Raw genomic sequence first — 16,858 nt, forward strand, 5'->3', positions numbered from 1 at the left:
TTGAATGGCTCTCAAAAGGCTCCAAGAAGGAAATGAAGGCGATAGGGGCACCAGTGGGTTTTTTTGGTTGATTCTTCCTGTTGAAGGTTAAGGTACAGGAAGACAAAGCAGAATCCTGGAAGTAAATAGCTGGCCATTAAGATGTTGTTTAAAGAAAGGTTTGGTTTCTTTGGCGTCTTAAGCTACCAAAGTGAGACTCTTAGTGAGATGGGTTGTACCTCATGAGGACTGAGACAGGCACGGAGCTTGACCACCAGCAGCCTGTGTGCGGCCGTGGCAGCAGCCCCGCTCACCCCCCCCACATCTGACGTCAGATGCAGGGGGCGTGGTCTGGCTCCCAAACGGAGCTTCGCTTCTCCGTTTGGGAATTGGAGTCCGGTTCACAGCACCGGCCATTTAACTCCCAAAGGGGCTGTGCTGCCCCCTCGGGAGCTAAACTTGGGCTGGTGCTGCATTTGCAGCACAGCCAGGAATGGCTCTTCCCTGCCTTAAAGGCAGAAGCGGCCATTTAACTCCTGAATGGGGGCCGTGTGGCCTCTGCTCGGAAGCTAAACCAGCACCCCCGCGTTCGCTCAGTGGTGGCTCCGCCCCTGGACTGAGAAGGTGTTTAGCAGAAAGCTTTCAAATCTCATCAATAAACTTTTAAACTAAATGTTGAGGGAGACAGAAGTCTAGAACCAAGAATAAAGCCAACTATTAGAAACAAGAATGAATGAATGAATGAATATATATATATATATATATATATATATATATATATATATATATATATATATATATATAAAAGGCAAAGCAAGATGAAAAACAGGAGTGCTCAGAAATTTGTAAGAAACTACAGAACGGATGTCAGTAGGAGGTGATATCCATGGTCTCTGATGTCTATATACTGATGCACAGAGTATGGGAAACAAATAGGACAGACCTGAAATTGGGGGCGGGGGAGTGAGCCAGTCTCTGGTGTTGCGCATCGCCAGCAGTGAGGGATGGGCTGGTACTGTGGCCACCATTTTGAAAGTGCTTGAACTTCTGCCTTTGCTTCAACTGGGCTGCTGGCACTATAAGGCGTGTTTGTGGGCTGGAATGGGGCTGTGACCTGGGGGGAGGTTTTTACAAATGTTAAGTTTTGGGCAGCACAGAAATATGTTGAATAAATAAATCATTGGAATGTCAAGTAAAAAAAATGATGAATTGCATCATATGTTCATCCAATTCACCTAATTTGGTGAATTCACATTACATCCAGCCTTTTCCAGGTATCCTCCTGCTGTGCAGTGAAGTTCTTGCAACTGTTAGTTGTACATATCCTCCTGTGGGGCTCCCATCCAGTCACCAGTCAGGTCCACACCCATTAGCTTTAGTATTGCTGTGGAAGTAGGTGCTCCTAGTACAGTCACTGATTCTTATAAGAGGTCTTTGGTCTTTAGTATTGAAACAGCATTAAAAGATGAGGCTGTTAGTTAATAATGTACACAAGATACCACAGTAAGAAATTACATCTTTATTTTATAGTTGTATAAACAATTTGGAGGGGAAAATAGGAGAGAAAAAGCTTATAGGAAGCTGAAATTTTGGGAAGCAATACAGAATCCCTTGAGCATTCATTCAAACCTGTTTTAATGCACTTGCTGCAGATGATGCTCTTGTAGTTAGGTTGGGCAGCCGAAAATGGCAATTGAATTGGAGAACTCAGCTAAATCTTGGCACAGCTGCTGGAATTCATCCTCATCACATTCTTCATCATTTGGCCACTTCTCAATCCAGGTGTCCTTGCTAATCAGGTAATTGATACTGGAAAGGGGAGAAGGGACAAGTTTTGGTTCTGAGGTCCACAGGGAACTGGGTTAGTCTGGGTGTTAGAGAGCTGCCTACAGATACCAGAAAATCTCTCTAATGCAGGCCTGCTCATCTCTGACCCTCCTGCAGATGTTTTCCTACAACTCCCATAACCATTGGCCACTGGGGATTATGGGAGTTGTAGTCCAAAAACAGCTGTGCGGGGGGGGGGAATTGAGCAAGTCTGTTCTAATGGATTTCAGCCACAGCATTTTGGGGGGGTCAGCCTGCCACAGAGGCCAAGAGCTGCTCCAGCCTAAAGTTACCTAAGGCAACATAAACTTGAGATGGAAATTTCTCGGTGTGTGTGTGTGTGTGTGTGTATGCACCTTGATTTCACACAATCCATCAAAATGAGCCAGGCTAGAAACTAAAATTGAACTTTGGACTTTTTCTTTCTGGGTCTGTTAACCCACCCACTCAACTTGGGTTGGCTCAGAAATTATTTATTTATTTAAAATATTTATACCCCGCCCCTCCAGTACATTACTGCTCGGGGAGGCTCACAACAATAAAACAGATACAATATACAATAAAAATAATAAAATTAACCAAATGGAGTAAACAAGTTAAAAGTCAGGTTCACAACCACAATCAGTATTAAGTTCAAATTAAAAATTATTTTAAAAGCGAAAAACAGAAAATTTTAAAAACTAAAGCACTTACCAGATATAACCAAAGATGGAGCATTAAAAAGCCTGATTAAAAAGATGTGTCTTTAGTTGTTTAAAAACAATGAGGGAGGGAGCATGGCGAAGCTCTTCAGGGAGGGTGTTCCAAAGCCGAGGGGCCACAACCAAAAAGGCCCTGTCTCTAGTCCCCGCCAACCAGATCTCCATTAGTGGCAAGGCCTGAGACGATGAACAGAGGGCCCAGGCAGATTTATATGGGCGAATGAGATGCGACAGGTACCCTGGCCCCAAGCCATGTAGAGATTTAAAGGTCAAGACCAGCACCCTGAATCTAGCCCAGAAGCAGACCGGTAACCAATGAAGCTGCTGCAGGATGGGTGTGATACTCATGAAATGACTTGCGCCCATAAGCATCCTTGCAGCATTCTGGACCAGCTGAAGCTTCCGAACAGTCTTCAAGGACAGACCCACGTAGGGCGCATTGCAGTAATCCAATCTGGATGTTACCAATGCATGAGTGACTGAGGTCAGGTCCGACTTCTCCAAGTAGGGCTGCAGCTGCCGCACCAGTCGTAGTTGGTAAAAGGCACTTCTGCACACCAACACCACCTGTGCCTCCAAGGATGATGTCGGGTCCAGAAGCACCCACAAGCTGTGAACTTTGTCTTTCAGAGGGAGTGTGACCGCGTTCAAGACCAGATTTACCTCATTACTCGGATGATCAGTTCTACCAACCCAGAGCACTTCTGTCTTATCTGGACTAAGTTTCAGCTTGTTTGCCCCCATCCAGTCCAGGACAGCCTCCAAGCCCTGGTTCAGAGCATGCACTACCTCCCTGGCGTCTGCTGGCTTAAAAGATAGAGCTGGGTGTCATCAGCATATTGATGGCACTGCAGCCCACACCTATGGATGACGTCTCCTGGAGGTTTTATGTAGATGTTAAGCAGCATGGGGGACAGAATAGATCCCTGTGGCACCCCAAAGGCTAAGGGGTGGAGCAGGCATCCCCCAGCACTAGCTTATGAGTACGACTCTCCGGGTAGGAACGGAACCACCGTATATCGTGCCCCCAAGTCTCAACCCAGAGAGACATCCCAGAAGTATATCATGGTTGATGGTATTGAAAGTTTTGGAGGGGCAGGGGGTGAGGAGTCCTCCTGAGGGAAGACTTTGCAAAAGTCTTGTGCTGGGTCCCTTAATTGCATGCTGGGCTCTTGCCCCCATTCCTTCCTTCTCCCCATGGCATGTACACAGGTCTGCATGCCCCCCAGTGGTGCCTTGGGAAGCTAGCAGGGCAGTGAATAGAGGTTGCTACTTCAGTGCTGTTCTCCTAGCTGCAGATGTCACTGCTGGAGAAGCATCTGCTACTGCTCACCATTGCCTGTGGGGCTTGCGAGGTGGTGGTGGGGCAGCAGTTGTGGATGCTCTTCCTAAGACTGGGGCTTCAAAGGTTGGCTGAGTCGACTTTTTGGTGGCTGTGGGGCCCTTGGGCCCATGCCCAATGTGGCTAGCCCCTGGCACTGCCTCCCCCCCCCCCACTTTAAACCATACATACCTTGCTAGGCTGTTGGTAACAGCAGTGTCAGTGCTCCAGCCATGGGGAGAGGGAAGGAAGGAGGGAAAGTGCAGTATGTATCCAATAAAGAAAATACGTACTTGTCTTTTTCAGGCCACATGTCAGTGCTGTCCCCCCAGATCAAATAGTCGTGGTTCTCCTCCAGTTGCAGAGAGTCCTTGCATTTCATGTGACTGATAAACTTGCGGGGCTTGCCTTGTGGATTTGGGTCACTCCCTGAAGAAATGGGACAAAATGTTAAGGAAAAAATTCAATCAGTGCTCTGAGCTTTAACCAGTCCAAGATGTGTTGGACAGTTGCCAGAAGACCAATTTAAATCAGTGGAATGGAGATAGAGGAGCAGGTGTGGTTCTTTTTAAACTATGTTGTCTCTGATGTCATACTGTAATTGGGATTATTAGAGGTATCCTTTCTTTCTAATAATGCATACTGTAATAGCTTGGGTTTATTAAATTACTTTCACAGTTCCTTCTGAATCTCAAAAATGGCAGCTATGGGGAAGTTTTGGTAGAGCACAAATTTGTTTATATTTAATCTGTTGATAATTGGTTGGAAGGCTAAAGGGCTGCTACCACTAGTATTTTGATAATATTTCAATAAAGGGAACACTGCTGCCTAAAATTCAATGCATTTATTTTATTTCACTGGCTGGGCAAACTGAGGCCTTTGGCTTGATTTGCCTATTCAGCATTTTGTTTGTCAGGCAATAACTACCCTCCTTCTTATTTTGTATTTAAGATACAAAGCACGGCAGTTGGTGCTTCCCATTGCAATTCAACATTCAGAGGAAAAACAGACCTTAAAACTAACATTACAAACAAGCTTGCAACAGTGAGAAATAACCTTTCAGAGATCCTTAATGGGGCTCACACAGCACCCTATTAGACACTACACAAATATCTGAGCCATCTCCAGGGCTAGGAAGTGATGCTCTAAGGAAGTAGAGGGGTAGTCTGCCAATGGCGGCTGCTGCTCTATGCCACAGCAACAGTATAACTTTGTCCACCACCCCCCCGGCGCCTAAAGCACCCATATGCTGGGGTGGGGGGAGATTCCACAAGGCACTCATTGTGCAGTGCCTTGTGGGATCCCCAGAGGCCAGGGAAATGAGTCCTGGCCTCTGTTGATCCATGCTGCTCCCAGCAGCACAGGTTGTGTGGTGCGCACCTCGTGTGCTGAGGAACCACAGATCGATCTTCTGAGGGAAGGTAGATTTAACCCTGTCTTCCCCCCTGCCCTCCCTCCCTCCCATGCCGTCATGTAAGTCACCCCATTGAGTGACTCTGGGTTAGTCACTTTTCTCTCAGCTTTACCTACCTCACAGGAACATAGGAAACTGCCATATACTGAGTCAGACTATTGGTCTATCTAGCTCAGTATTGTCTTCACAGACTGGCAGGGGCTTCTCCAAGGTTACAGGCAGGAATCTCTCTCAGCCCTATATTGGAGATGCCAGGGAGGGAACTTGGAACCTAGATGCTCTTCCCAGAGTGGCTCCATCCCCTAAGGGGAATATCTTACAGTGCTCACACTTCTAGTCTCCCATTCATATGCAACCAGGGTGGACCCTGTTTACCTAAGGGGACAAGTCATGCTTGCTACCAAAAGGTCAGATCTCTCAGAGGCTTGTTGTGAAGATAAAGATAACTATGTACACTGCTCTGAGCAACTTGGAGGAAGAGCAGGATGTAAATGGATGGCTATAGGGTTTGCTTCAAAGTAAACATGAATGCTGGTATTGCACTGAGGGAAAGGAGAAGAGGAGGAAGAAAGAAGGGAGCCACAGAAGGAGAAGGGGATGAAGAGGGACAGGCTTCGAGAACATGTAGGCTGGCTCTGTTTTCAGCTACTTGGTTGCCACCATCAACTATGCTCGCCCCACTGGCTGCGGCTTCAGTCATGTTGCTGGCTACCCTGATGCTTTGGGAAGTGTGTGAATGAGCTGCTGAGCTCTGGTGAGCTGTGCGGACTGGAGGAGGAAGAGCAGGCCTTCACTGTGGTGGGCAGGCAATGGTACCTACGCCCACCCCCCCATGCTAGTTGGCTGCTGCTGCACTGCATGGTGGTGTGGCACTCGTGCCCACTAAAACTCGACTTATTTACTCAGGTGGGTGGAATGGTAGCAGCTGCGCCCGCACAAATTGGTGGCCTAGGCAACCACCTAGGTCAGTCTAGTGGATGGGCCAGCCCTGCCAGAAGGATCACAATTTCACAGAAAGCTCTGGGCAGAGGGAGTGAGGGCACAAGGCAGCACATGTACTGGGTTATGCTGATGTTGCTGGGAGGGTGTCTGCCCATTTTTCTGGGAGCCAGGTGAAATGCATCTCCCTTCTCCACCCTTAATCCAGGGAAAAACCTGTATACCAGGTCTAGAGGTCATTCTCATGACCTCATACCACTGCTGGGGAGGTCTGGTGAAGGCAAAATCTGAGAGTGGGAGGACTTTCCCCTTCTGCATCCCAGAGTGACCCACAGCACAAGCGCGGTGGCTGCTCTCATTAGAGCAGCTACTGCGCTCAGTGCCGGAAATGATGGCAGGCCAGGCGGAAGCCTTTTTACCCAGGGGCTGTCATTCGAACGATCACCTACCGAGGTAAAACACCGGGCTAAAATGTTACGCTACCCTCTTCTGGAGCAGCCAGGAGTAATCCTGGGGTAATCTAGGCAGCTTGTGTCGTGAGAACAGCCTCATTGTCTGCTTTCCCCCTTTTCTACAGCAAGGCCCAAGGGACAGATCACAGGGCAGAAAGCGGAATACTAGCTACTCTTCGATGGAAGAAGAGGGGAAGCAGCACCTGTACTGAAGGCAAGCTTTCCAAAGCAGATGAGCCAATGCACATAATCCTCCATGTGCACCCAAGCACAGGCTGATCACATAGTTCATCTGGGTTGTGGTGATTGCTGTTTGCATCTCCCCCCCCTACCCCCCCCCCAGCTGCCCAATCTGTAAGCAAGCCAGTGTATCCTGGAGCATATGGGGCCTGAAGGGGTCTAGGGGCTGAGGGCAAACTGGCCATGTGATTGCTTTGCTATATGCTCAGCTCCCTCTCGGCTCCCATTTATCTTCTACTACAGAGCTAGCAAAAATGGCATGTTGGATACTGTGTATCCACTTCTGAGCCTAGAATTCCTTTTCATGCATTGGCCCTGTGCGTGCATGTAGCCCAGGAAACAGTACTGACCATTTGTTTGGGGGTGAGCGGTGTGTGGAGAAGACTGAATTCAGCCACCTGCTTTCCTTTCCCAGACAGATGATCAATGCTATTAACAGTGATCTGATTAAGGCTACATTTTTTTGCAAACAAGAACTTCTAGGAACCAGAAGACTCTTCAGTGTAATGGAGGGACTGCATCAGATGTGGGCTGGCATCTTTACTATCAGCCAGCCCCTGCTTTGATTCTGTCTGCAACCCCTTCACTCCCTTTCCTCCAGAAGGAAGAGTCTGGACTATGTCATCAGCTGCCAGGAACCTGAAGATGCTCCTCTTCCTTCAAGGAGCCCAGAGTACATGGTTATGTTTGTCCTCGCAAAAACCCTGTGAGGTAGGTTAGGCTGAGAGATATGCGAGAGTCACCCAGAGTCACCCAGTGAGTTTCATGGCTGAATGGGGATTTGAACTCAGGTCTCCCGGGTCCGAGTTCAACACTCTAACAACTGTACTACATTGGCTCTAAGGTCCTCATCCCGCAAGGGACATGTGTAAACCTTTTGCTGTGAACCCATGCTCCTAGCTGGATTGAGGTAGACCTTTTTTGACTGAGTGTTTGTAAAAGAGAATATATGGAGAAGCTGTTAGTAATGCATTGGGCAATCTTGACATAGTAAATTCACATGGTGCTTTCAAGCACCAGCTTGGGGCCTGCCTCTGTTTTGGTGCTACTCTGTTTTTAAACCTTCTGTTGTTGGAATCTTTTCTAAAATGTTGTGTCTAGCAAGGGACTCCTGGTTGCTGCAAGAGATTCTAGGAAATGTTGTAGGTGTGGCCCGGAGTGCACTCAGTACCCCCCGCCCCCCACAGTCTATTGCAGCGGAAGATTGGTAGTGATCGGCAAGCTTATCTTATCATGCAGCTTGTTTACCACTACTGATCTTCTCAGTGAGGAATTCTAGGTAATCTTCTAAGGAACCCAAAGCTTCCTTAGAACATAGTTTGAATCACTGATCTAGACTAATGCAAGGATTCAAAAAGGGGTTATTTAAAAAACAACAACGCTCTCCTGGTATTATATTCAAGCCTGACCCCGCAGCCTTAGGAAGGGAAATTCTTACCTGCTTTAAGAACTTCTACAACTTGCATGATGTAGTTGTCATAACTGTTGGTTTCTTCTTTTTGAATCAGCCTGGCTTTGTACACTTAAAGACAAAGGTATTAGTTAAGATGGTTGTCTGCTTTTCCACATAAATACCTCAGTTCCTTAACAAGCAGGGAAACTGAATAATTGGTGCTGTTGAGATTTCTGTTCCCCAAGTCTTATTGCCTCTTGGCACTGCTAAGTCCAGAACCTGCTCATTGATCCAGATCTAATTTTAGAACAGAGAAGTTGTGATGCATCTGAGGGCCAACCTGTGTCAATGAGCTACAATGTAGTAGCCCTAGAAAGTGCCAGCAGCAGGGATGAGTTTGTGTAGCAGCAGCTCACCCTGGGGACCGAGGCAGCCTTGCAAGGAGGCCATGCAAAATGTCCACCCAAAGTGGTGAATGTGGAGTACTAGATGTTGGCCATTTAGGAGTTCTGATGTCTTGGCTGGACACACAGCCCCATTCTCATTTACAGGGAGTCAGCAATCTAAACTGTAGTTACCGTAATCCACTGCTGGCTTGCAGCTTTCTAAAAACCGGAACTGTGGATCAACATGAATCTCTTCATTGCGTAAGAAGCAGTTTTCTTGGGAATAGAAAGAAGGAGAAAATCAACACATGGTCTGCAGAATTTTGAGCCAGATGTGTTGGACTGATTATTAGGGCTTATTTCAGAAACACTCCTTAAGCAGGTAACATCTGGGTAGGATCTGATGGTTCTGTATGGGAATCCTAGCAGAATCTGGAGCTTACTGGCTTTTCAGCATCCAGTACTGGTTACCCAGCAATTTCATGGATCAGACCACTGTAGTTCTCATAACTACCATGGCCCTGGATAACCCCTTCATGGCAGGTAGAGAGAGTCTGATCCACACCATGCAGAGCAGAGACCTCGAGGCCCTCATACTTGCTGATATTGTCATCACAGCCTGACATCATGCAGAAATCTTGTAATTTCCCTATTGTTGCTCTCCAATGACCAACTGTTTTCTGGAATGCAGTAATAGTCCTAGCATTACTGCATCACTGCAATTTTCTCTTCATACTAATGGGGCTCATGGCATTTTAAAATTTACAAGACTTTATGGAGGAGGTATAGTTTATACTATTATTATTAATAAAATAACATATAGTGCTTCTCAATTAAAGCATTCTTAAAGTGGTTTACATAGCAAAAGGTATGGGGAAATGATTTCCTGACCTAAAAGGACTCACCATCTAACAACTTTATCCAGTTGTTGACGTTTTCATAGCAAAAGTGTTAGCACAAACTATACATGGAGCTGTAACTGGGAATATGCAAATATTACCCCTGCTAACTGAGCAAAGAGACACCTTTCAAAGTGGTGATTCTCTTATATTTAGCGGGGGAGAGCAACTGACCCTATCCAACCCACGCACAGCATCTCTCCAGTGGTTGTTGCTGGTATCTGCCTTATGTTTCTTTTTAGATAGTGAGCCCTTTGGGGACAGAAGACCATCTTACTTATATGTATTATTTATTTTTCTATGTAAACCACTTTGAGAATTTTGGTTTAAGACCGGTATATAAATATTTGTAGTAGTAGTAGTAATCATATACTGCCTGATATATACAGTACATCTCTAGGTCATATACACAGTCCAAATTACAATATATAAAAAATAAAACAGTTTCACAGATTAAAAACAATACACAGAGTAAGACAATTTAAAAAAATTCACAGAATAAAACATTTTAAAAGTTATTTTAATTAAAAGCCTGGGAAAATAGGTGTGTCTTAAGGGTCTTTTAAAAAGCAATCAGAGATGGAGAAGCTCTTATTTTGACAGGGAGTGCATTCCAAAGTCCTGGGGCAGCCACAGAGAAGACCCGGCCCTGAGCCCCCTCCAGATGAGCTGGTGGCACTGAAACTGGACCTTCCCAAATCTTAATAGGTGGCAGGGTTCATGACAAAGAATATACTATCAATATACTTTTTAAAAAATGCACTTAAGGGTGCATTAGTGAAACCGAACTAAAATAGCAGACAGCTGCTACTTATATTTGTATAAAATTAATACTATCCATTGCATAGGGAGTTTAACTGAGACATACTTTTTACCATCACAATATATAGGACCCTAAAAGCAATATTATCCATTGTCCATAAGCCCTCAGCTCTCTCATAATCTCTCTCACCTTCTCCCTGAATTAGCAGTCAAGTCCTCAAACTTCAGAACCAGAGGAGAATCGCATTTATCTTATATGCTGTTTCAGTTTCTTTCCATATTTGTAAATACATGATCCTCTTCAGGAACATGCATACAAACGGTAGCACTTTTAAAATGTTAAACTTAAATAGGAATGCACTCTGTGGAATGGTAGCCATGGACAGTTGTGGAAGACAGAAGAACCTGGCGGGGCCCAGGGAATCATCAGACCAGCCCGCTACACCCGAGGATAATGATGGGACCTAGATCAGGGCCTCAGGCACCTCTCCAGGTCCACCAAAAACAGACCCGCTGATGGTTCCTGAGAAATGGAGCCCAATCAGGTGAGCAACAAATCGTACTATAGAGCCACCACCTCAAAAGGAAGTAATGTATTCCAGAGGGAGAGTGTTTTGGCCGGCCCCTGCTGAAGCTGAGAAGGTCGGAGAATTTCAGAGAGAGATCAGATTCACCCTCCAGTTTGAGCCTCCCAGGGAGGAAGGATGCTGTCTAGAAGACAATGCTTCTAGAAACCCCTTCCTGTAAGATATTATTACAGAGGAGGAGCTGGTGTGAGGTAACACTGGCGTGAGGTCCTGAAGAACTTGCTCTCCTCCTTTGCCTTCAGAAGGTGGTGAGTACTGTAGAGCGTTGAATAAACCTGGTTTGTTACTGCATGTTCTGGTGTTGGCCTTGTTTTTGACTGCACTCCAATGCATTCTGGAGGGTTTCCCAATCCCTTGGATGTTGAACTGCCCCCTCTGGGGGGACAGTGATGTCACACCCACATAATTAATGGCTCACATACAGCGGAACATTTCATGTGCATTGCGATGGAACGTGTGCACAGTATCACTCTTTGCACAAATGCAAAAATTGTGTGAATGCAATTGCACAATGGGCAGGTATTACTTCCAATGGCTGTGTATAACACAGCTTCCAATGGCCGTGTATAACACAACTTCATTTACATTTTGAACTGAACTTCATGCAGTTTTTGTGTTGGTGCAGTGTGCTGTTCTACAATTCTGTGCACGTGATATTGCAACACACATGGAATGTTGCACTGCATGTGAGTCAGTACTGGAAGCACTCAACTTACAAACAGTTTGTGTTCCAAAAGTTAATTTGTAAGTCCCATGTTCATAACTTGAAATGTGTATAGTTCCCAAGAGGGACAACTTGTCTGTATGTGAGAGTTGGCATTTGTAAGCTGGGGACTTCATTAATGTAATATGTTGCATATGTAAATACTTGTAACATCTAATGCAAGCAGCGTGCAACTTAGTGTCACACACACTAGTGTGTGTGTGTGTGTGTGTGTGTGTGTGTGTGTGTGTGTGTATAGAGTGATCAGCCTTCCCTCCCTCAAAAGAGTTAATGGAGTGAATCCTTGCTCGACTAACAGGCTGGTGAGCTCCAGGGCAACCAATCAGTACACCAGGTGGGTGGGACCTAGAGAGAAGTTGCTGGGAATTCTGGGAATAAGAAGGGCGGTCTTTGTTGGAGAGAAGCATTTGTGGAAAGACTTAGTGAGGGGCAATGGAGTTTGCTCCCTCATAGTCGGAGCTAGCATGGAGGTTTCTCTCATGGAATAACTCTGTAAATCCTTAAAAGAAAGGATTGCAGGAAGCTTGATTCTCCTCAGGAATTGGGTGAGTTCAAGGAAAAGTAAATTCAGCATAGGGAACAGTTTGCTAGTCAGATTGTGCATTAGAAACTTGTGTGTGTGTGTGTGTGAGTGAGTGAGTGAGAGAGAGAGAGAGATGCATATTCCTGATACTGTTCTATTATAGTTTACCTGCAATGTAATTAAAATAAGAAACACTAGCCTATGAATACACCTAGGGTGTTGCAAAAGCCTCTGTACACTTTTAAGTGTGCATTAAGACAACCTATTTGTGTAATTCCTGCTAAGTATTCTTAACAGTATCAAAAAGCTGAGAAAGCCTCAGATGGAAGCAGTCTGTAGTAATTGAATAAAACTGGGTTTTTAAAGTTCTTTTCTTTTTACAAGCCTCTCTGAGTTGGGTTTTTTAACTCAAGCCCCCCCCCCCCCCAAAGGGGGATTTCTCTGGTGAAAACACGTCCTCAAATGTTCAGCAGCTCAGTTTTTCTCATCCCGTGTAGGCATACACGTGGAAGGTTTTTTAATTTATTTGCTCAAATCCATAGTTACAGAGGGACCTTGGATTAAATCACCCAATCCACTGATCCAGTTCTCTGCAAGTTAGGATGCTTGGTGGCAGCATTTTGAACCTACCAATAGTACAGAATAGTTTTAGAAGCCTAGCCAGGCAGCTCTGCAGGGATGATCCAGCATTTCTTTCCCTCACCTGAGCTTGCTCTGAGACAAAGGCTTTAATCCGCTACAGTGTGTATCCCCCTGTTCCTGCCTCACATCACTGGCTGATGATAGTGAGCTGAAGGACACACAGTGCAATGATGTCATGTTACACATTGCTTGGGTCACACACTACAGGGAAAAGAAAGGGCTGTGCAACCTTTAGAGACTTATTTTCGGGTGGCACAAAGGGCTTTCTGGGGAAGGGGATGGTGTAAAAAATTTGCCGCTCTCCTGATGCACATGTGCAGTTTAGTTGGGAAGTTCTGTTTAGGCTGTTTTCTCTCTGCATTGATGTACCCTTGCTCTGTATACCAGCCAGTGTTTATTAAGGAAAAGAGTTTATTTCAAGTTTTTGTCAGCATCTTTAAGGGTACTTCAGGGGTGTGGTGACAATAGAGCAAGGGGGTCGGGGTGGGGCCTGCCAAGACACCTCCCCCCCACCACATCCAGCCAGGGAACAAAGCGCTTGCCAGAGAATGAACCCTCTCCTAGGCAGTAGCCATGCCCCCTGCATCTGATATCAGATGCGGGGTGTGTGGCAAATACACACATGATGGGGCAGTCAGCCCATGCAGAGTTTTCCCAGTCAGCAGTTTGTTGAGTCGTGGACTAGGAGCTCTTTTCCCTGACTCCACGTGGGATAATAAGGCGCTACAAGGATCAGGAGGCATCGATGATCTTTTTTCTGGCTGTGACTAGCATAATTAAAACACAGCAGTTAGACATCCAGGATCATACTGTGGTCCAAATAAGTCTCTTATTTTAACCCCAGTGACAGAATGAATGACTGGACTGTGCATGCCTAGCTATGGTATTCTGCCCTGAAGACCAGTTATACTGTGGATTGAGCTCTATGGACCAGAAATCATTCACTCCACAGTACTCCCCCATCCAGATACACCCACTACTAAATCTTGGGTTTGGATGAGCAGAAGCAGCATCTCCCATCCCCTTCCCATCCCATCTTACCTTCTGCACATCGGCAAACATCACCATGGCATATCTTATTGAGGAGGCCACTTTCTTTGGATGGGTGATAGAACTTGGTGCACTGGTCATCTGAAAGGAGGCATGGAAAGATTTGTCTCACTTCATGCTGACCAGCTTGCATAGCTTACTGCTTTATCTCTTCAGGAAGAAATCCTGAAAGTAGAACCTTAGGGAGGCACAGAGTAGCAGGGGGAATGACCTCCTTCTCCCAAAAAGAATACTGGCGACACGTCAACCTGTTTTTCTGCAATAGGAACTCATCAGGAGGGTTGATCAGCTGCACATGCTGCCCTTATCAGTCATGTGGGGGGAACATCTAGCATTCTTGGCAATATTGATGGCCAACTTCTGTACTCTTAAGGGCCACTCTATTTTCCCAACCGTGGTTTGGGAGCTAGAAGCCTTGTTCGCAAACCTTGAAACCCATGCTTCACAAATGGGTTCTGCAAGGTCCTTCCCACAGCTGGCTCTACTCAGCCCAGGGCAGCTCTACTTGGGTAGAGACAGTCTAAGAAGCAGCATTCTCAACAGCGCTGCTACCTTTCAGTGTTGTCCTGAGATTCATTTCTCAGTTTGGCCCTTGTAAAATGGGAACAGAAAAGACTTTTGGAACATCAGTAAAGGTTTTGTGAAGTATTAATTAGTGCTTATGCTGATTGGCCTCTACTACGCTGAGCCTGTTGGAAGAGCTGCCGTTGCCATTACCTAGAGAATAATAATTGTATACTTTCACTGATCCTGGCTGAACCAGACCAACTTCAAAATACTTGTAAGCTTTAAAATGCAGACATTCATCTTCTGTGTGTGAGACCTAGGATGGAGACAGAAAAGAGAGAATAAATCTTTGAGTGCCAGCTTTAAACTGGAGAAAGAAACTCTGGGCTTACTGTGAGAGAATTCTCTTCAGTAGATAGAAATTGTCTATCTACGGAAGTAGATAGTGTATTATTTCTTCTCCCACTTCTCTCTATAGGCAGGGCTAAGCAAATCACTTCATGCATGGTCCCTTTCAATAGAAGGACACCCCTCACTTCAGTTTTTGAACTATTCTATAATGCAACTGAATGAAATACAGAACTTGGAACCTCTCTAATGCTAAATTACAAATGTGTGGATATATTAATACACCCACCACCACCCAAACCCCAGATAAGCCATCCAAAGGACGCAAACTATTTTGAACTAGGACTCTTTTACCTTGCGCAAGTAGAGGAGAAGGTTCCCTCTTTCAGACTTGATATTGTCAATTTCAAACTGGGTGATGTATCTGTCGACTCCTTCAGAAAGCTAAAGTGAGAAACCAAGGGAGATGTCACAGGCACCAGGCTGCAAAGGTTCTAAATAAGAAAGCTGTCCCTCGGGAGCAGAATTGCCTCCACATTTCACCTTCAGCAAAATTCAAAGGATTTTGGAGAAGCAGAAAAAGTTTTGATAAGATTAGAGAGATTTGTCAGGGAAGTTCCCTAGGTTGCAACCAAATCCCATCTCAAGTAAAATTTAAGGTGAGTGTGGAGGTTTCTGCTTGAAATAAGTATCTGGGAAGTTTTGGGGGAAGCAAAGTTTTGATAAGATTTATGAAATTACTCCGAGTATTTTTGCAGTACATCTCTAAGCAGAACCCCTAGTTCAGAATTATCTGATCAAAGATTTGTTCTGTTTCTGTCAAAGGGTGACTGTTTTATTGTGCCACATTAGTGTGATTCAGGATCATACTGAGAATTAATTTAAAGATACATGACATTTCTACTCATATCTGTGCAAGAACTGTTTATCCTTTTACAAGGCTGCAAACTAGCTTCCAAAGTGAGGGTTCAAGGCCTGTCACAGCAACTATTTGATCTATGCCACCTATGAATGCATGTCCCATGCAATGCATGCCACAAGGGTTATGGGCCAGCCCAAAATATTTTGGTAATGGAAGCTCCTAAGCCGCTCCCATTCATTTTAGTGAGCTTTGTTTGCAGGATAACTTCCCAGTATCTTGGGAAGTCAGAACTTCCCTCTCAGCTGCACCCAAAATCTGCCTCTGGTGGCTGCCTCACCTTGCTTCATGATAGGGAAGCATTTAACAATGTAAGTAACAGGATGCCAGTTTTGGTAGGGGATATGGTTGTACAGACACCCTTCTGCAAGGAAAGTAGCCATTCTCTGTTGCAACAAGCCCAGGAAACAGTTGCATCACAGCAGAAGAACCAGTGGTATTCCTGGCTAACTCTAGTCATTTTCTCTGTGTATGAAAAAAAGCTTTTCATTAACAGCAATGAGTTTCCTAGTCCAGTATCTACAAAGGCCAGTTTTAAATAGCAATTTCCTGCAGGAAGCAGAGCTCATTTACCCTCTTAAGGTCTTCTTTGTCAGGTACAAAACCGGTGAGCATGGAGACATCAATGATTGACATTGTGGCATCAATTTCACCAAGATACCTAGGAGTGGAGGAAAAATGCCGTAAGAGTGGATTCCGTTACTTAGAAATAGGTTTGACTTAATGCTATCAGCTTCCCATATTAATCCTATTAAAATAAGCCAGCTGTAGGCAAACTAGTGGAGGGAGTACTGGCAATAGTAGGGGATGGATGGCAAGATGGTATGCCCATTTTTTTCAGATGCATTAGCCAGAAGGTAGGTGGAGGCTTTCCACCACAGAGGCTTCCAGCCCCAAATGCAAATAATTTTGAATTGTAATATTGGCAGTAGTTCCAAATGTCACCAAGCCCCACAAGATGATTAGAATGGCCCCTTTTAGAGTCTTAGTGAGAATTCAGAGCTTTGGCTCCACAGAAATTCATCTTGGGCTATAGATAAAAGCAACATTTTAAGAGTGGTGAAGGCTGGTTGTGCTCTGCGGCTCAGTAAACAAATGGGAGAAAGCAGTCCTACAGATCTTCCATAAATGGTTCAACTTGGAAGTTGAAAAGGCCAGGCTTGTACCGTTAGCACCCATGATGTCAGCAATACAGATTTCCCAGTCCCCAGCGTGTAACTGACTTACACCTATTTGTGATTTTTA

General features: G+C 45.2%; 2 protein-coding genes across 12 annotated transcripts in view; one reads left to right on the plus strand and one right to left on the minus strand.

Moving 5' to 3' along the window:
- ZGLP1 (zinc finger GATA like protein 1) overlaps positions 1 to 16,858 on the plus strand; it is a 64,789-nt gene that overhangs the window by 17,804 nt on the left and 30,127 nt on the right. The gene's annotated exons all lie outside the window — the stretch shown is intronic.
- The window catches only part of LOC128347948 (complement C3-like), a 136,900-nt gene continuing 121,525 nt past the window's right edge, over positions 1,484 to 16,858 (minus strand). For all 4 annotated transcript variants that reach the window (XM_053303318.1, XM_053303317.1, XM_053303316.1 and 1 more), the window contains exons 33-40: positions 16,187 to 16,274; positions 15,049 to 15,138; positions 14,557 to 14,662; positions 13,831 to 13,920; positions 8,845 to 8,928; positions 8,312 to 8,395; positions 4,122 to 4,257; positions 1,484 to 1,788 (exon numbers count right to left, since the gene is read on the minus strand). In XM_053303318.1, the coding sequence (XP_053159293.1) occupies positions 1,647 to 1,788; positions 4,122 to 4,257; positions 8,312 to 8,395; positions 8,845 to 8,928; positions 13,831 to 13,920; positions 14,557 to 14,662; positions 15,049 to 15,138; positions 16,187 to 16,274 (820 nt within the window). In that variant the 3' untranslated portion in view covers positions 1,484 to 1,646. The remainder of the gene's footprint in view (positions 1,789 to 4,121; positions 4,258 to 8,311; positions 8,396 to 8,844; positions 8,929 to 13,830; positions 13,921 to 14,556; positions 14,663 to 15,048; positions 15,139 to 16,186; positions 16,275 to 16,858) is intronic.

Source organism: Hemicordylus capensis, chromosome 2 (assembly GCF_027244095.1).
Source record: "Hemicordylus capensis ecotype Gifberg chromosome 2, rHemCap1.1.pri, whole genome shotgun sequence".
NCBI lineage: Eukaryota > Metazoa > Chordata > Lepidosauria > Squamata > Cordylidae > Hemicordylus > Hemicordylus capensis.